At 40.2% G+C, this 21,194-nt stretch overlaps 1 protein-coding gene across 1 annotated transcript in view; it reads left to right on the forward strand.

Moving 5' to 3' along the window:
• LOC149245528 (uncharacterized) overlaps positions 1 to 21,194 on the forward strand; it is a 532,706-nt gene that overhangs the window by 279,505 nt on the left and 232,007 nt on the right. Inside the window, exons 7-11 of the mRNA XM_089439077.1 lie at positions 12,330 to 12,528; positions 12,737 to 12,811; positions 13,021 to 13,077; positions 13,304 to 13,375; positions 13,625 to 13,840. Coding sequence (XP_089295203.1) covers positions 12,330 to 12,528; positions 12,737 to 12,811; positions 13,021 to 13,077; positions 13,304 to 13,375; positions 13,625 to 13,840 — 619 coding nt within the window. The remainder of the gene's footprint in view (positions 1 to 12,329; positions 12,529 to 12,736; positions 12,812 to 13,020; positions 13,078 to 13,303; positions 13,376 to 13,624; positions 13,841 to 21,194) is intronic.

Below are 21,194 nucleotides of genomic sequence, written 5' to 3' on the forward strand. Positions count from 1 at the left end.
TTCCCACAAAAATATCTACCAAATATTCTCCCAAATTCTCCCAAATGTGCATTAACTAAACAAATTCGATTTTCCAAGTAAGCAACTTTACTTTTTAATGCAAAAAATTCGATTTTATTTGAGCACATGCCCTTTCCTTGATTTTAGGAGTCCACATCACCTTGGGACTTCACTTTAACTCCCCCATAATGTTACACCTCTTTCCACGACATTTAGCATGTGTGGATATTTATTTTTCTCTATTTATTTAATTTCTGGCTTAATTAATTGCCAGATTTCCCACTGAACCTAGGAAAAGTGGGTTTTGAGGGTTCAAAACACATTTTTAATCCATGAAGTGTGTCATCGTAAAAAGTTGAGGGTGAGAGGTGCAAATTTCATTATTCATACCCCATACAAATTCTCTAGACATCACTTATTATATTACAAATACACTTTTATTAGCAATTTCTGCAGTGCGGAAAATCTAAAAAATTAAAAAATGACTAGCTAGACCTAACCAAATTCCACGATTTTTTTTGTGTGATCTAGTATGATAATATACATCGACTTTAGACACTAAGATGTGTTAGGGGCTCAACCTTAAAACCGTCACCCCGACTTTGGGGTAAAATGTTTGTGTAAAAACCCATAAAATTATTCACCTCTGAAAAGAAGGGATAATTAACCAGATAAAAGACACAATCTAAGGTGGACTCTTTTGTTGATAGAGTCCCAACATCCTAGGCCTGTTACAGATTCAAAACTCATCATTACTAGTATCATTTATTACAATTCCTCGTATGGTGTGGAATTTGGGTACAAGAAAGATGATGAGAAGATAGAAGTAGAGTTAAAAAACTTTGTTGACTGATGATATATGATGGCACAACTGTCCTCTGGATCATCCTTGGGCGTGGAGTCTTCATATAATCATTAGGTGCCACTCCAGTGGTCAACAAGAAGAACTATGGATTTTGGTCAACTAGCTCTATCATTTGGTGCAGCATCTACTGCAAGATTCGGGAGTAGCACAACCTTTGGAAGCACTCCATCTTCTTCTGATCAGAGTTCAGCCTTTGGTGAACTAATTTTCTGTAAGGCCCTTTGTGTTTTGGGCTATTAATTTTGAATGCTCTTGTTAATACTAGAAGGGATTATATTTCTAATTTAATTTATTGTTTACTTTAATCTAATATGGTAGATCTACATTATACATGAATTGTTGTTCCTCTTTGGATGTCGTGCCTGTATTAGTACTTATCAAGTAGCTCCATCATTTGGTGCAGCATGTATTCCAGCATTCGGGAGAAGCACCACCTTTGGAAGCAATCCTGCATTTACATTTACTTCAACACCAGTATTTGGTAGTCGAAGCTCTACACAGGATGCAGGAAGTGTGCCTTACTGTGGTGCTTCCAAAGTTGCACTGAAACGGATACGGGAACGTGTGAAAATTTGTTGCAGTAATTGATGTATTTCTTCTCCTACTTATTTACAACAAGTTATTCACCAATTCTTCAGTAAATATGAAAACAAATTCAACTGCAGACTTCACAAATTAAGAACTTAAAATTAAACGGCAAGAGAAACATCAACATATGAACAATCACATTGACACTTGTTTTGGGACAATTGTCCTTTGAAAATCTTGTGCAATAGATATGAGGGTTTCTATTATTGGCAATAAATATCTGAATACAATCTGGATGCCACAGAGTGTTGATTTTGGGTAGCATCGAATGTGTTTTAGCTTCGAAATTTTGTGAAGGGGCTAGAATACATGAGATCTCCAAGACCCATAAATCGTTTGGAGAAATTCCACTCAGATGAGGAGTTATTAAAATAATTAATATTTTTAATGGGTTCCTAAGTTTAAACTTAGGAAAATGAAAATATTAATGGGTATTAATAAGAATATGGGTGGGAAACTTCTAAGTTACGAGGTTCAAGTTTGTTTTAGTCTTAACTGTCGATTAGGGACTTAATCTCGGCCGTTGATTCATCAACAGGAAAAGTATAAGAGGAGGCTTGAGGGTTAGTTGGAGATGCACTGGAGAGATCAAAGAGTTCGATTTTTCTGGGACGAGGTTTGTTGAGAAAATTGAGTGAGTGATCTGAGTTGAAGTGAAAGAGGCAATTCGGCAGAGGGAGTTCAGTCCAAGGCCGAGAATACATAGCAAAGAGGTAGAGCAACACCAGGAGAGACAACACAACTCCAAAGAGGGTGACTCAGAAGCAGAGGGGCTGATGTAGTCATTTAGAGGTAGCTTTGGGGTTTCTATTAGGCAGAGAGAGCAACAGTTCAACATATCGATTTCTGAGCAAGGAAGGCTCACTGGGAGGGTGACTCAGTTCCAGCGCAGAGCTTGGAGCAACCATCGCTGCCCAGCACTGGGGACAACATTGTCATTTGTGGGGTTTGATCATGCAGTTGTTGGATTCGCGAAAATATCTGTCTCCTGATAGACATACTTCTGCCAGGTTTATTCTCTGTTGGGTGAGCCGGAATCAGCACCCTCATTGTATTCAAAAATTTGCTTAATAATACAAACCCTCTATATGCTGCACCGATTTTCCCGAATTGGGTTTTTTTGCGGATGATTGTCCAAAAAATAACGGTGTCCCTTGTGTGATTGTCTCATTTCATTTCAGTTCATGATTTGTATGTATGTGTAGTCTGCAATAGTGTTTTCATCGCTGTTTAAATAATTAAATAACTTGTTAAATGTGAAGAACAAGTAGGAGATGATAAACCAGTGATTGCAGTAGGATTTCTAATGTGTAGATTCAAAGATTCTTACATGGTATCAGAGGATTGCAGATCATAGGAGACTGAAGACACCGACCAAGAGATCCAAAGAATTTGCTGCAGAGAAGCAACTGTCTCGAGTGACAGCGTTGTTTCAGAGGCAAAGGAGTATCTGTAGGAGTGATGCAAAACCCAAGGAGTGACACAGAGGTTGACGTAGTGCATGCGTTAGCATTTCGAGCCTGCATAGGGTGACGTAGAGATAGAGAGGAGCCCAAGCAGTGACTCCGTCAGTGCTCTGGGCTAGCGCAAAGCATGAAAGTTTTGAATTAGTCAGTTGCTGGGGTTGGAGGAGCAGAGCAGATTCAATTTGAGGAGCTGGTGGGACACCGTTTCTGTTGGTGTAGAACAATGTTTGTGGAAACAGTGTCGAGGTAGAGGGAGTCACTACCTTGACAGATTTCTAGCCAAAGAAATCTAGATTTGAGTTTGCAGTAGCAAAGGAGGATTGGAGAGGAGTGATTCGACATTTGGGCAGAGGATTTCCGTGAAGGAAATCAGGACCCGGAGGGAGTCTAGAGGAGCTTGTTCCTTAGAGGGTTTCTTGCACCAAAGAAATCCATATCGAAGTCTTGCTAGATTGACAACAGGAGAGGGAGAAGAGAATCAATCCTATTTTTTTTAGCAGAGATGGCAGTGAATGGGTTGAGGGATCGGGACAGATTGGATGGAGCATCCAATTTTGTCATCTGGAAGGCCAAGATCTTGGCAATCCTAGACAAACATCGCATCAAAGACTATGCCTTGAAAGTAGTTGCTGTTTCGGTTGACGCTGATCTGTTAAAGAAGTATGAGGAGGCACATGTGAAGGCCAAGTGCATGATCCTAGACAGGGTCAAAGATCCTGTAGCACCACATATCGCTGAGAAGAAAACAACAAGGGAGGTGTGGTGTTTGTTGACCACCTTGTACCAGGGCTCTTCCGTCCAACAAAAGATGCTATTAGAAAATCAGTTGAGACAATACCAGATGCAGAAAGGAGAGGAGATCAATCCCTTCTTTCTCAGGTTGTAGGGGATTCGAGACCAGTTGACTTCCGTGGGGTCTACACCAGATCCTGGGTTCATGGTCAGGACTGCCCTAAATGTAGTCACCGAGGACTGGGAGACATTTGTCCAAAGTATCTTGCGCAGAGCGACTCTCCCCAGTTGGGAGGAGATGTGGGCAGCTCTACGACAAGAAGAGTTCAAGAGGTTGACCAAGGCAGGGTGTAGCGGCAAGGGAGCCCGAGTCAAGGAGGAGGAGGATGCAGCTCTCGCATCATCGAGACAACAAGGGAAACTGAAGAAAAAGAAGGACATAACCAAGGTCAGATGCTTTAGTTGTGGGGAACTGGGACATTATGCCACTTAGTGCCCCCAAAAGAAGGGCAAGGGGGAGGCTTATGACTCAAAGGCTGCTCCAGTGCAAGATGACAAGGAGGGCGAGGATGACGATTGTGCCATGAGTGCTCATGTGCCCCTGGAGAAGAGGTGGGGTGACATGGAGTTGTAGTTTGTAGGACTGCATGAGGGGCAGGATCCTTGAGGTGCCCAAACTCTTGGATCACATACCGCCACAGGAGCCCTTAACAACAGTAGCAAAATGATGGGTGTTGGTTGGAGTGATGTGTGATGGAGTGACAGTGGCAGAGCTAGAGTGCCAAAGTCTGAGGCAGCGCAGTGGATGTTGTAGCAGTGGGAGAGGCACAAAGCAGTTTGCAGCAACACAGTGGCAGTAGAGGGTCAACACAAATTAGCAGCAGAGGTAGCTTCAGGATCATGAGGCATCCATACTGACCAGGATGTCAGTTTTTGGGTGAAGTTTCAGTAACTTACTCCTCAGTAACTAAGTTGTGGTGCAACAATTAGCAGTGGCAGTGCCATGGGCAGCATGAGGTAGCATTTTGAGAGGGAGTTGTAGTACAAATGTAGCAGTAGCAGTGGAAAAGTCATGGGCAACAATACAGGAAGCAATAGTGCAGTGGATGAAGGGCATCAGGCCAAGCATCAACATCACAGAGGATCGATGTAGTGGATCACTGTAGTACTTTTTTTGAGAAGTGTTACTAGAGCACATTCCTCGCTAAGAGGGAGTGTTGATTTTGGGTAGCATTGGATGTGCTGTAGCTCCGAAATTTTGTGGAGGGGCTAGAATACATGAGATATCCAAGACCCATAAATCATTTGGAGAAATTCCACCCGGATGAGGAATTATTAAAATAATTAATATTTTTAATGGGTTCTTAAGTCTAAACTTAGGAAAATGAAAATATTAATGGGTATTAATAAGAATATGGGTGAGAAAATTCTAAGTGACGAGGATGAAGTCTGTTTTAATCTTAGCTGTCGATTAGGGATGTAATCTCGACCATTGATTCATCAACAGGAAAAGTATAAGAGGAGGCTTGAGGGTCAGTTGGAGATACACTGAAGAGATCAAAGAGTTCGATTTTTCTGGGGCGAGGTTTGCTGAGAAAATCGAGCTAGTGATCTGAGTTGCAGTGAGAGGGGCAGTTCGGCAGAGGGACTTCAGTCCAAGGCTGAGAATACATAGCAGAGAGGCAAAGCAGCACCAGGAGAGACAACGTAGCTCCAGAGAGGGTGACTCAAAAGCCAGAGGGGCCGATGCAATCATTTAGAGGCAACGCTGGGGGTTTTGTGAGGCATAGAGAGCAATAGTTCAACATATCAATTTCTAAGTAAGGAAGGCTCACTGGGAGGGTGATGCAACTCCTAGAGGAGGTGACGCCGTTCCAACGTAGAGCTTGGAGCAGCTATCGCTGCCCAACACTGGGGACAACATTGTCATCTGTGGGGTTTGAACATCCAGTTGCTGGATTCGCCAAAATATTTGTCTCCGGATAGAGGTACTTCTACCAGGTTTATTCTCTGTTGGGTGACCCAGAATTGACACCCTCGTTGTGTTTAGAAATTTACTTGATAATACAAACCCTCTATATGCTACATTGGTTTTCCCGAATTGGGTTTTTTGGGGATGATTGTCCAAAAATAACGGTGTCCCTTGTGTGATTGTCTCATTTAATTTTAGTTCATGATCTGTATGTATGTGTAATTTTCAATAATGTTTAAATAATTAAATAACTTGTTGAATGTATAGAACAAGTAGGAGATGATAAACTAGTGATTGTAGTAGGATTTCTGATATGTAGATTCAAAAAATGTTACATAGAGAAAATGGCAATCCAATCAGAGAAGATGACTGAGAATTCTCTCACACTGATTTTGGAGATTTTATCTTGTCCCCAGCTCCTGGATGACCCACTACGCAGTCTCTGCGTGAGCCTACGCAACCATTGCGTGGAGACTCCCTCTGACTGTGTCAACTCGGACTGTTGTTGCTTCTGTTGCTGAGAAATTGAGATTTCTCTTGCCAATCACTCACAGTGATTCCTGACAATGATCTCTGCTTGTCCCCCAGCACTTCTGCGTCAACCTCCTCCAGTTTCTGCGTTGTCCCTCTGCGTCAATCTCCTCCAGCTGCTACGTTGTCCCTCCTTGGCCCAGCGCTGGCTCTATTATCCTTCCCTGTCTTCTCTGACGTATATTCACTGGAACTGGAAATCACTTCCTTCCAGTACTGCCTTTGATCCTCACTGCTTGATCACTGGTTCAAATTCCTTAGCAAACCTTGCCCTAGGAAAATCGAACTGACTGATCAACTCTGTGTGTGTTTCTAAATGAACCCCAAGCCTCCTTCTTATACTTTTCTCGTTGAGACTTCAACGACCGAGATTAAGTCTCTAATCAATGGCTAAGATTAAAACTTGACTTGATCTGCCTTATATGTCATTCTTACCCATATTTTGATTAGTACCCATTAATATTTTAATTTTCCTAAGTTTTAACTTAGGAACCCCATTAAAAATATTAATTATTTTAATAAAATACAATCTGGGTGGAATTTCACCAAATAGTTTGTGGGTTCTTTAGAACTCATGTGCCTTAGCCTCTCGATCGATTTTCAAGACTAGAGCATTTCCGATGCTACCAAAAACTAACACTCCCTCTTAGCGAGGAAAGTGCTCTAGCAACAATGTCCAACTGCATGCTGCTTTGTCTCTGAAGTACCTCCTTTCCGCACTGTTGCTGCTACCAACACTGTGCTGTTGTTGCTATTGCACTGCTTCCCATGACACTGCCACTGCCACTGCTGCATTTGTACTACAACTCCCTCTCAAACGATGCATCACACTATTGAAAGGGATTTTCCAACATACCCATCTGGTCCCGAAATTGAACAAACTTTTTTCTTCCTAGAACCTTGGTGAGTACATCTGCTACATGATTTCCTGTGGGAGTGTACTCCAACTGTACCACCCCACGGTGAACATAGTCTCTGATGAAGTGACACAGAATATCGATGTGTTTGGAGCGATCATGAAACACTGGATTTTCAGAGAGCTTGATACAACTCTGATTATCACAGAAGATCTTTGTCGCTTCCATCCTTTTCCTGAATAGGTTTACAAGCAGTGTCCTGGGCCATATAGCTTCACATCTTGCTTTGCTATCTACCATATACTCAGCTTCAGCAGAGCTCAGTGCTATAGACTTCTGCTTCTTGCTGCACCAAGAGGTCATCCCAGATCCAATACCGAAGCAATACCCAGTGGTACTTTTCCTGTCTACTGAACTTCTTGCCCAATCTGCATCAGTGAATCCACTCAATTCGATATCGTCGCCCTTGGTGTATCTTAATCCAAAATTGGTTGTTCCCCGCACATACTTGAGAATGTGCTTTGTTGCTGCCCAATGTGCCCTTTTTGGTGCCACCATGAAATAACTAGGGGTGTTGACAACATAACATATGTCTGGCTTGGTGTTGACCATATACATAAGCGACCCAATGAGCTGTTTGTATAAGGTGGGGTCCACTTCCTTGTCCCCAGGAGCATCTATTTTCTTCCAATTGGTAATGATAGGAGTAGCCATAGGTCAACACTCCCACATTCTGAATCTTTTCAGAATTTCTGATGCATATCTACCTTGGCCAAGGAAGATCTCACCATCCTGCTGCCAAACTTCCAGTCCCAGAAAAGAGTGCATTAGCCCCAAATCCTTCATATCAAACTCTGTTTCCAATTTCTTCTTGCAATCCTCTGAGTCTGGATGATCCTGTCAAAAATAGATCATCCACATACCATACTAGAATTTACGGCTCTCAGATTGGGATCGACATTGCTCTTGATGAATCCCAACTGCTGTAAGTGGCTACCAATTCGACCATACCAAGCTCTGGGTGCTTGTTTAAGCCCATACAAGGCTTTCTTCAACCTACACACATGAGTTCTCTTTTCATGTGTTTCGAAACCTTCTAGCTGTTCGATATATACCTCTTCTTCTATCACCCCATTCAAGAACGCTGTCTTGACATCCATTTGGTGAATCTCCCATCCCATCTGTGCTGCAAGGGATATAATGGATCTGATAGAGGTATACTGAGCTACTGGGGCAAAGGTTTCCTCATAGTCTATTCCTTCCTTTTGAGCATATCCTTTTGCGACGAACTTAGCCTTGTACTTATCTACGCTTTCATTTGCAACATACTTGATCTTGTAGATCCATCTTGAACCCAAAGCTGATCTGTTCTTTGGTCTTTGTACAATTTCCCATACATCATTTGTCATGATGGAACTGTACTCTTCTACCATGGCATCCACCCATACCTGGTCCTGTACGGCTTCTCGAAAACTAGAAGGTTCTTCGACCTGAGCTACAAATGCTTGGTACCTGTCAAGTTGTCTACGCTACCTTTTCTTGTCTTTAGGAGCTCCAACGAATTCCTCTACGTCCCTCAGAGTCTGTCATACTTCTCTTCCACTGGTGGTGGGAGGTTCCATTTGTTCTTCTTCCTGTTGTTGTACCTGCTGCGACACTCCTGGCTCCTCTTCTCTTGAGGAGATGCTAGTACTGGTTACCGTGCTTGAACCAAACACTTGTCTTCCTGCCAGATCTGATCCCTGTCGCTGGACCAGAGGAGTATCCTCAGCCTATTCTTCAAATGACATCTCTCGATATTTCCTGAAAGCTCTATCTTCCATGAAATCTACATCCCGCCTTATACAATCTTCCTACTGCTCGGAATATAGATTCGATACGCCTTTGAAGTCTCGCTATAACCCACGAGATACCTAACTTCGACAGTCTTCTCTAACTTGGTCCGCTTCTCTTCTGGAATATGGCAATAAGCCACACTTCCGAATATCTTGAGGTGACTTACTTCTGGCTTCTTTTCCATGAAAACACCCTCTGGCGTCTTCTTTCCTAAAGCCCTGTGAGGAGTCCTGTTCTGAATGTATACAACCATGTTGCACGCTTCTGCCCATAAAAATTTGGGTAGATTATGATCATATAACATCGCCTTTGTTGCTCCAACAATAGTTCTGTTCTTCCTTTCTGCGACTCCATTCTGCTCTGGATTATAAGGTGTTGTCCATTCTCTTCGGATCCCTTCTCTTGCGCAGAAATCTGTGAAGTCCTTATCCGTGTATTCTCCGCCATTGTCTGAGCGCAATATCTTGATCTTCCTTCCTGTCAAGTTTCCACTACAGCTTTGAACTCCTTAAACCAATCAAAGACCTCATCCTTGGCTCTCAAAAAATAAATTCAAGTTTTCCTGGAATGGTCATCTATGAAGGTGACAAAATACTCGGCACCACCGATGGCTCTTGTAGACATTGGACCGCAGATGTCTGAGTGTATTAAGCTCTTAGCTCTATTGTTGCTTCTGGAATAAGCTGCTTTGGCGTGCTTGCCTAGCACGTACTCTGCATGTATCATCATGCTTGGTAGTAAGCACTGGAACCCTCGTAACAGTTTCCTTGAGTATCCTTAACACCCCATGATGTAAGTGTCTCATCCTTCTATGCCACAGCTCATTTAATTCTTTTTCTCCACTGACATTACTGCTTATTAGTGCCATAGGAGACTCAAGTTGCAACTTGTATAATCTGTTGCTTCGAGTTCCAATCTGGGACCTCTTTTTCCACTTAGGATGCTTGACATATACTCTATTACCAATGAAGCATACATCATATCCCTTATCTTGTAATTGAGATAAAAAAATCAAATTCATTCCCATACCTTGCACATGTAGTAAGTTCGTGGCCTAAAGACTATCTCCCGCTGTTGTCTGGAATATAATTGTTCCCTTTCCTACTGGGGTGCATTTCATCTTGTTACCCATTGTGATTTGGAAGTTCATCTGTTCCTCCTGATAGCTTGAGAAATATTCTCGTTCTCCAGTCATATGAGCTGAAGCCCCGCTATCAATGTACCAATCCTCGACTGATGCAGAACTCGATAAGCAAGCAAACTCCTCTTCCAACCTGGAAGCTAATTCGGAAATATTCTGATCCCTACTGTTCTCCATGCCCTTTTTCTTTGCTTCCATCTTGCCTAGACCTCGCTCTGATACCATGTGAAAATTTGCTGCAATAATTGATTTATTTCTCCTACTTATTTATATAAGTTATTCACCAATATTTCAGTAAATATCAAAATAAATTCAGTTGTAGACTTCACAAATTAGGAACTGAAAATTAAAAGGCAAGAGAAACATCAACATATGAACAATCACATTGACACACTTGTTTTTGGACAATTGTCCCCGGAAAAACCCAATGTGGGAAAACTAGTGCAGCAAATATGAGGGTTTCTGTTATTCGCTGTAAATATCTGAAGACAATCTGGATGCCCCAGAGAAAATGACAATTTATAAGAGAAGATGACTGAGAATTCTCTCACACTGATTCTAGAGATTTTATCTTGCCCCTAGCTCTTGGATGACCCACTGCACAGTCTCTGTGTGAGCCTACGCAGCCACTGCGTGACTTCTGCGTGGAGACTCCCTCTGACTGCATCACCCTGGGCTGTTGCTGCTTTTGCTGCTGAGAAATCGAGATTTCTCTTGCCAATCACTCACAATGAGTCTTGGCAATGATCTCTACTTGTCCCCCAACACCTCTGTGTCAACCTCCTCAAGTTTATGCGTTGTCCCTTTGCGTCAATCCCCTCCAGCTGCTGCATTGCCCCTCCTTGGTCCAACGCTAACTCTATTATCCTTGCCTTCTCTGACATATATTCACTCGAACTAGAAATCACTTCCTTCTAGTACTGCCTCTGATCCTCACTACTTGATCACTGGTTCAAATTCCTTAGCGAACCCTGCCCTAGGAAAATCGAATTGATTGATCAAGTCTCTGTGTGTTTGTAAATGAACCCAAAGCCTCCTTCTTATACTTTTCTCGTTGAGACTTCAACGACTGAGATTAAGTCTCTAATCAACGGCTAACATTAAAACTTAACTTGATCCGCCTTCCAGATCATTCTCACCCATATTTTGATTGATACCCATTAATATTTTAATTTTCCTAATTTTAGACTTAGGAACCTCGTTAAAAATATTAATTATTTTAATAAAATACAATCTGGGTGGAATTTCACCAATGGTTTCTGGGTTCTTTAGAACTGATGTGCCTTAGCCTCTCCACCAATTTTCAAGACTAGAGCACTTCCGATGCTACCAAAAACTAAAGAACAGATACTGATACGGGTTTTGTAACAGATACGACAAATTTTTGAAAACTCCGCATACAATACGGCAAGGAAACGATATATATATATATATATATATATAAGAATTTTATATTGTCATTCATCTTTTAGTATCTAAATTCTATATCTAAAAATACATAATCATCATCATGAATTGAACGTAAACAAATCATAATCATCAATTCAGCATAAACATTGTCATCATCATTAGTGATTATTATAGCATTCAACATATTATCATCATCATTAGTAATGTAACCATAAATGCTACAGCCTTTGTGCTTTCGGGTCCAACTCCTTCGAACAACGTGTCATGCATGGAAGATGGTATCTATCTTCCTTGCATGGCAATTAAAACGCCCATGGGATCATTGGGATATTGCGTCAAGGCCTATTTGAGCATTTCAATCTTCTCAACGTCAGCTTGGTCCCTTGACTATATGCAGGGAAAAGATTGGCTAGAGAAGATTTGTTATATTGGAGGGATTTATGAAATTAAGAGCAAAATCAATGACAATCAACAAAACCTTGACCAAACTGAAAATTAATTTCTCAAATAAATCTCTTTACGAAGACATTCATCAAACCCTTATGTTTTCATTTTTGAACATCTATCATTTTATGAGTAGTAAGAATCCTTGATAAATATATGGAGTGATGTTGTTTCTAAAGATTTAGAAGAGGCGTTATAGTGAGTTTATTTGCAAATCTGATTTCTTCATTTTTATTATTTATTTATGGCTATATAAATTTTCACGCTTTTAACATTTTAAGGGTGGATTCTGATCACAATTTTCGTGGATCCATTTTCGGAAATCCGGAAACGGATCCAAAAAAATTAAAAACCCTTGGAAACATATCCAATTTCAAATATGAAGTTTCCGATTGTTTGAAATGGAATAAAAACGTTTTTATGGTGTTTCGGACAAGGATCGTATCCGCGTGTCCGGCAAATTCTTCAGGCGTTTCCGGTAACTTAGGGTGCTTCTAGTACTCCAGTGTTTGGGGCTTCCAATACTCCAGCTGTTGGGGCTTCAGAAACTCCTCTGTTTCGTTTTGGAAGAACTATGGCCTTTGGTCAACCAGCTCCAACATTTGGTGCAGCATCTACTGCAGCATTCGGGAGCAGCACAACCTTTGGAAGCATTTCATCTCCTTCTGATGAGAGTTCAGCCTCTGGTGAACTAATTTTCTACAAGCCCCTCTGTGTTTTGGGCCATAAATTTTGAATGCTCTTGTTAATACTAGAATGACTTATATATCTAATTAAATTTATTGTTTACTTTTGATCTAATATGGTGGATCTACATTAGACAGGAATTACTATTTCTCTTTTCATGTCGTGCTTGTATTAGTGCTTATCAACTAGCTTCATCATTTGGTGCAGCAACTACTCCAGCATTTGGGAGCAGCACAACCTTTGGAAGCAATCAATCTCTTTCTGATCAGAGTTCAGCATCTGGTGAACTAATTTTCTACAAGCCCCTTTGTGTTTTGAGCTTTAAGTTTTGAATGCTTTTGTTAATACTAGAATGACTTATATTTTAACATTTAATTTATTGTTTACTTTTCATCTAATATGGTAGATCTACATTAGACAGGAATTGTTGTTCCTCTTTTCATGTCAAGCCTGTATTAGTTCTTATCAACTGGCTCCATCATTTGGTGCAGCATCTACTCCATCATCGGGGAGCAGCACAACCTTGGGAAGCACTCCATCTCCTTCTGGTCAGAGTTCAACCTCTGGTGAACTAATTTTCTACAAGTCCCTTTGTGTTTTGTGCTATAAATTTTGAATGCGCTTGTTAATACTAGAATGCCTTATATTTTTAATTTAATGTATTGTTTACTTTTAATCTAATGTAGTAGATATACATTAGACAGGAATTGCTGTTACTCTTTTCATGTTGTGCCTGTATTAGTTCTTATCAACTAGCTCCATAATTCGGTGCAGCATCTATGCCAGCATCCAGGAGCAACACAACCTTTGGAAGCACTCCATCTCCTGATCAGAGTTCAGCCTCTGGTGAACTAATTTTCTACAAGCCCCTTTTTGTTTTGGGCTATAAATTTTGAATGCTCTTGTTAGTACTAGAATGGCTCATATTTCTTTGTACTTTAGTGTTTACTTTTGATCTATTATGGAGGATCTACATCAGACAGGAATTGCTGTTCCTCTTTTCATGTCATGCCTGTATTAGTTCTTATCATTTCCACCAACTACTTTGTAATCTCCTGTACAGATTGTCACATTTTGTTCCTTTGCACTCGACAGGAGCTCAGTTTACAGATGCAACATTTGAGTGCCCAGGTTTTAGACAGACATCCTTTGGGGGACCAGGTAGAGGTAGTAGAGTGATGCTGTACAATGAGACAGTGATTGTTGATGGTCAGGCACCAGAGACACTTATTTCAATATCTTCTATGCCACAATACAAGGACAAAAGTTTTGAGGAATTAAGATGGGAGGATTTTCAGTTGGGACACAATGGTACTGTACAGAGATTTTACTATTAGTAATATTGTAAACTTTCATATTGATGAAAAATACTTTTTCTTCCCTAAGTGTAGTCTATTTTCTATTTTTAAATTTCCCTTTCCAGAGTCTGAGTCCACTCTTACTTGTTGGCCTTGTCGGGTCATTTCTGGAGTAAAGTTTGATCAACTTTGGTTAGTACCAGAGTGAGGGAGGATGATTTACACCAATAAGAGAACTTGCAGCACAATGCCAACTTCCCAATTGGAAAAGCTTTTGGAGTGTATGGACTTCATGAGCCAACGATCTCACAATTGTTGCCAATGTACTCAAACTTTTCTTTTGTTTTTTCTTATACAAGGAGAAGCAATCATATTAACATGTAACAAAATCCTCAACAAGGGGTATTGCACTGTGTTTCAGCAAGGTTACATTTAAGACGATGTTATCAAGACAACAGTCACAAGCAAGGGAACCCACAAAGCATGGCAAAGCTTTTGGTGTGTGTAGTACTTCTCAAACCACCCTCCACTACTGTTGTTTATGTGGAATTATTACACACCCTGTTGACCACTACGTGTCAACTTCCCATAGCAGTACACCCCCTTTTCTTCGCAAAAGGGATAGCGCTTGATTGACGTGTCCGTGCCATTCGAAGGTCATCGTTGACTTGATCATACTATGTTGTAAACCCAGTCTGCATGTGTGAATTGTAAATAATCTTAGTAGACATGAGTCATGTATGTAAATTGCCTAGGTGGACCTAATTTTCTAGTGATAATCTACGTTCCGGAAGGTTTTTTGTTTCACCGATCCATAATCAGCAGAGTTTTCCTTCAGCCTAACCCCAAAGCCGGAATGAATTTTGTCATTAGAATCTTAGGAGAATCCTAGTGTGTTAATTTGCTAGATTATAGTTGTGTCGCAGAACTGGGTGGTCTATGAGGGTCTATGTCAAATGGGTTTTCCCCTTTGAGATGTGAAATTGTAAAAGTCATGATGTAAAGAGTCTTGAGGGTTAGAAATTGTTTTAACTCACTCATAAGTCCTAAGTCCTAGGTCCTAGGTGATTTTTCCAAAAGCTAAGTTCGAAGATCCAAAAAGAAAAATTAAAAAAATTAATTAATTAAAAAATAGATAAAAATAATAATAAAATTTTAAAATTTTTAAAATAATTAAAAAATAATAAAATAATAAAATAAAATAAAAAACGTAAAAAATAATAAAATAATAATATTTTGAGTAAATAAATGCAGAATTTCAATTTTTTAATGAATTAAAAATTTGACGGATGAGATTACTTTAACATGGATCACTCGAACTAGCCGTTGGGAATTTTTCCTTTAAATAGGGTGCTAGGGGTCATTTGAGATCAGATTGGATCTGAGAGTCTGGTGCTAAAGAAAGCTCTCTTGTAGTCATTTTTTGTGCAATAAAGAAAGACTTTGGGGTTAAAAATCTTGTTGGTGTTACTCTTCTGGAAATGCTGTAAGATTGTTTTATTTTTCTGCATAATTTTATTTTCAGCCATTGATGATAGCTTAATGAAGATTGATCTAGGCACAAGTATCTTGTCTGATCTTTGGGGTTTGAATGATAGTTTAGATTCTGAAATATAGTGGCAGGTATCTCCATTTGATCTGGGTTTCACTATTGTTTTCTCCCTCTATGTTAATGGTTGATTTTAAGCTGTGCAGGAAATCCTTTTTTCAGATTACCGGGCGTTAGGGGAAGTTCTCGACTGAACTAGCCAACTCCCGGATTGTGTTTTCTGAAAGAGCCCAGCCAGTTCTTGATCTCGGGCTTATCATTTGAAATTTTTTATGAATGCATGCAGGGTTTTCTGAAGTGTCTCATTAAAATTAAATTTTGATAATACTACTGTGATTATTGACAAATCTGGATACTAAAGAGCCTTAGATCTGTAAATATTGTAAATTTTGTAGCTGGTTTTTAGGGTTTTATTTTCAATCCTTGCATATATTTTCTGGGATTTCGTTTTCCCATTGCAGGTTACAGGCACAGGCTATGAGAATTTTTCAGGGTTTCATCAGATAATCTCAAGAAGTCTGCCATTCAGGGTTTAATTTTTTTTGCAGGAACATTCTCCAAAAAGATTTTCAAATTTTCTGGAGAAATTCGAGGTTCTGTTCAAGCCATTTGTCTGCTGTTCCTGGGGCCTCATCTTAGCTCCAACCTGTACAAGATTGCAAACAACACACTCACAACCCTTATTCCACCATTGAATGCCCAGATCTCTGTGTTTTCTTCCCTTACACAGTTATTTTGCATATATCCCTCATGCAAATCCGTTTCTCTAAACCGCAGTCCATCGATTTTCTTTCGCTGATCCTGCACACCCCTTTCTCAGCAAGCCACTAAACCTGCGTCAATCCTTTCTCCCTCACGCAATCTCCAGTGCATCATTGCTGCTTGAAGCTGTGTATTTCCCTCACAATCCAACACGCTGCTTTTCAACCCGCAAGAGATTTCCCACGCCTCCATATGCAAAACGTGTGATCTCCATGTCTGCTGCCGTCAAATTCGCAGCGTCATACCTGCCCAATCCTTATGCCATCAAGCTCTCAACGTTTCTACCGTCGAGCTATCCTCCCCTGCGTATTCACCTCCAGCCTACGGCAAGGTCGTTTTTTCTTTTCTCTCCTGTGTTGATCATCGAATCCACCGGATCTGGCTCACCTGCGTGTTTTGTTGATCAAGTCCTCTGCCTATCGAACCACTATCTGCCTGGATCTTCAACCTGCACTACAAACACTCGAATTTTTTTTTTCTCCGTCCACCGTCGAAGGTATTCCGCCGTCTGACAACAAGAACGCTTCCTTTTTTTTGTATACAGGCCAGTCTCAATTCACGCGTTGAATGGTAATGTTATTTTAGATAGTCGTTTATTTGTATAGTTAGGGATTAACGTAGGTTATTTTTTTTTTTTTTGCATAGATTTAAATTGATCAAATTTACTTAAATTTACGTTTTTTTTTTGTTAAGTTTAGAATTAGATTTCAATGTAAGGTTTTGTTTTAAAAAATAAAAAAAATTTCATAAAAAAAAATCGATAGGTGTTAGTTCTTTTATTCTAATTTTAGTCTGGCTTTTAGTTTCATTTAGTTTAATCTTTATTTTTAATTTAGTTAGTTTTGTTTAAAAATTTTAAAATCATAAAAAAAAAATAATAATTTTATAAAAAGTTAATTTTTTTTTCTTTTTAAGCTTTAATTTAGATTTGATTTTTTTTAGTTTTAGATTAGATTTAAATTAGATTTTATTTTTCATTTTTTTAGGCTTTGTTTTGAGTTTAAAAATTTAAATTCATAAAAAAAAATTTAAAACTTTTAAAAATCTTAAAAAAATAAATAAATTTAGATTTAGATTTTATAGTTTAGTTTAAGTTTTATTTTTTAAAAAGTATAAAAATTAAAAATCATAAAAATGATAAAAATTATAAAAGATATAAAATTTTTCTTTTCTATAGTTTAGGTTTTAGATTTAAAGTCTTGTTTATTTAGACTTTAGTTAGCCTAGTCTTGTTTTATTTGAAAGCATAAAAATATTTTGGAAATATTTTGCCAGATCCAGTCTTGGCTCAGGGATTTATTACGTTTTATCTTTTCTGCTGAGGCTAAATTTTTTTGATGTGAGAATTAATGTTTATCATTTTTTTAACATGTGTAAATGTTCTTTCGAAGATTAACTACATGAATGTAATCTCTGGCTAGCATCTCACGTGGTTGTTTAAAACACTATCTTTCGAAATTTTAATTTGCTGGAGTATCATTAAGTCATTGAGCATTTATTGATTATATCGCATTTGGTAAAAAGTTAAGCTTTGTTTGATGGTAAATGATTGTTGATGGGCTCATATCTCTGCAGCATTTGATAAATAATCGTTTCATCATTCATTTCATAAGGCACTGGTCTATTAACTTAGTAAAATCAATTTAGTGCTTGTTTCCTCGTGTCTCCCAACCCAACTGTTTCACAGTTGGTCATTCATTTTCCCATAGGGTCTACCCCCCTTAGCCGCGGGAGACAGGCTTAAACGGAGAGATTGGGGATCAGAGTGACATCCCCTGGTCTGAGCGTTGTCGTGACAATCTGTGCGACAACACACCCGTAATGTTTTCTTTTTGTATTTTTTTACTTTAAGTTTACTGTTTTTTTTGCAATATGAGAAGTAATCATATTGATGTGGAATGAAATCCTCCACATGGGATATGCCATTGTGATCCATTAAGCCTGCATTTATGAAGGCATCACAAAGAGAACAATCACAAACAACGGGATCGACAGAGCACACAAGAAACCTTCAAGTGACATGAGTAATGGGTTGAGGGAGGTTACTATTGCACAACTTGGGGGACATAGAACTAAAATACCATGATAGAAATGAAACATGTCTAGGAGATTGCTAGCGTGACTCTATTCATGATACATGGCGATTGAGGTTTTTTTTTTTTTTTTTTTTTGTAAGCTGCGGTAGATCTATTATTTACAAACAAGAAGTACAAATACAAAACTCAGGAGTCTCAACCTGCCCCGGAGGGAAACCAGATCTGTTGACTCCTGTAATCCGCGAGTTCAAAATCATAACAGTCTGAATAGAGTTTACTAACATACTTTAGCAACCTGTTTTTTCCAAAATTGTTCCATCCATCTATCAACCCCTCAGCACTATATATTAACAGCCAAGAGTAGTGTTTCCTTGGGCCAGTCTCACTAATTCTTTCAAAAACTAACAAGACAAAACAAAAGAAAACAGAGGAACCTGGACTTTTATATTTCTGCATGAGCTTTACCAGCGTGGTCAACTTTGCTGGACTGCATCGCTTTCAGCATATCCTTGATCTCCATGAGATGAATGTTCTGTTGTTTAACCAGATCTTCTACCTTGGCTGTCTCCTGCTTCGCCGCAGCCGTATCCTGAGCCATCTCCACCATTTCTGCCGCCACCTGCTCCATAGCCTTGGCCAGGAGATGTTTCAGCACCCAATAGGTATGGAGAGCACGGCGGTACAAGGTGAGCCTCCCTCTTGTGTTCCCAGGGTCAGGAAGCTGTAACGACCAGTCGTTCATTTCGGGATCTGACGGCTCCTCGCGAACCTGATCCTCCATAGCTTCTATGATATTCCGAATGTGCGGATTTGAGTCATAGTTGTAAGCTTGCTCGGCTTCATTCAGTGCCGAGTCGATGGTGCGCTGTCTGCGTTTCTTCCTCGTCTGGCTACTAGTTCCTTCCTCATTGTCAGCGGATTTTCTGGGCCTCCCTCTTCCCCGCTTCTTCTGCCTATTCTGATTCTCTTTCTCCCTTCCTTGCTGCGGGTGACGGCTACACTGCCCTTTTTCGTTGCGTTTCCCTCTGTTTCCCTTTGCCTGACTGTAATCCTTTTCCTCAGAACTCTCAATTTCAATTTCTACTCTACCTTGAGCCATATTGCGGTCTTGCGCTGTCCCTTTCCCCTGAAAGCCAGAATTGCCCCGGCTCTCTGTCATGCTTGCACTTTGAAATCTCTGATTCCTGGTTCTTTGCCAAATTGGCTCTGCCCTCTCGTCTTTTCTACTTCTGGTTATTCCTCCTCCGCATCGTCTTATAGCCCTCTCAGCTCCTTTGGTTTGATGATGGGATAACCGTCCACATCTCTTGTCACGTCGCCTCCCACTAATACGATTTAATTGGGAAATCAATTTTTGCTTTGGGCCTCGTCCTTGCCATACATTCAAAACATTAATTACTACTGACATGGTACTACGATCACCTGGCTTCTGACCTTTCTTACTTGCCGTCGTAGCGAGCCTATCTCGCCTGTTGCTTCTCCACGCGTGAATGTAATTACCTCTGTTCCTCATGATGATTATCATTAACAATCAACTGCTTGAGACCGTCCCATTTCGCCAGCTCAGCCTGAGTTTGCCAGCCGTCGTCTATGCGTTCTGTGGTTTCTTTACACCCCCAGTTCGCTAGGCAGTCAGCAGGTTGATTTCCTTCCCTTCTGATATGCGAAACTATTTTATAGTCAATTTCTTTTAGTAATTCAGCTATATCCTGGATTATACTTGCACTTCTCCAGCTTGTGGCAACCTTGTCCCAGTTCTTCCCTTGAATTAGTTTTTTTAACGTATCCACTACTAAGGTGGAGTCCCCTTCAATTTCTAGCTTCCTGTAGCCAAGTCTTCTGGCAATTTTAATCCCCTGGTAAGCCGCCATAAACTCGGCCTCGTTGTTGGTCATTGTACCCCCATATTCCGCGTATATCCATTCTGCTCCTCCCTGTCCATTTCGAAAAATACCGCCATAACCCGCTGGACCTGGGTTTCCCTTAGCAGCCCCATCGAAATTTAGTTTCATAAATCCCTCCGAAGGTTTTTGGTACTTAACTGGGCTCTGAGTCGCCATATGTTGTTGTGGTTGCTTTGTTTGCGGATAAATCATCCCTTGCTCTAAGTTCAATCTCTTTAAAACTGTCATCTCAGTTTCGGAGGTTTTCCAATCTTCCTCATTCCAGTTCTCTGCTAAGATTGATTCCCTGACTTGCTTTAAGGTCATCTCCCATAAATCCTCAGGGTTAGAGGCTTTGCCCTTGAAAATACGGCTGTTTCTCTCCTTCCACAGGTTCCAGACATTAAACCCTGCAACTATGCTCCAAGCTCTTCCCACGATTTTGCTGTTAAATTGGCCTTCCCCCCTTTCTATCAGGGTTTGAATGATATCTCGTTGGTTCCTTTCTGAGGACGAGAAAAGATTTCTTGTGTTTTCCCATTGGAATTGGGCTACCTGGCAGCCAATGAGGAGATGTTCCTGGTCTTCCTCTCCCGCATTGCAAAGACAGCATCTTGAAGGTCCGGAGAAACCTCGTTTTTGAATTCTATCCCAGGTTAATATCCGTTTCCTCCCTATCAACCAAGCAAACATTTTTATTTTAGGCCACCATTTTGTTTTCCATAGCTTTTTCCATTGTAGGTTTTCCTCCTCTTGCTCCACCTGCATTTGTATTTTGTAGGCTTCTTTTATATTAAATGTTCCTTTTGTTTCTTTGCCCCAGCGGAGGATGTCTCTACCTTCTCTCCTTTTTATCCGCCTCGAATCTATTTCCTTTTTAAAGCTGGATCTTTGTTCTTCTGTGGTGTTCTCTGCCCATTCCTCCATCGATTTCCATCTTCGCCACTCCCCATCTCTTTGTTCTTCATCCCAGTAATCTGTCACTGTAGTGAGGTTGCTCGCAACTCCTTCTCTATATAATCCTCTCAGATTTTGATTGTTTATGAGTTTTTCCCTCTGCTGCCAAGCTTCGTTCCAAAAATTCGCTACCTGCCCCCCTCTGATTTCCCAAAAGATATGCTTATCAATTAAATCCCT

The sequence above is a fragment of the Pinus tabuliformis genome, chromosome 7 (assembly GCF_031772625.1).
Source record: "Pinus tabuliformis cultivar Carrire ecotype Pingquan chromosome 7, CPIR1, whole genome shotgun sequence".
NCBI lineage: Eukaryota > Viridiplantae > Streptophyta > Pinopsida > Pinales > Pinaceae > Pinus > Pinus tabuliformis.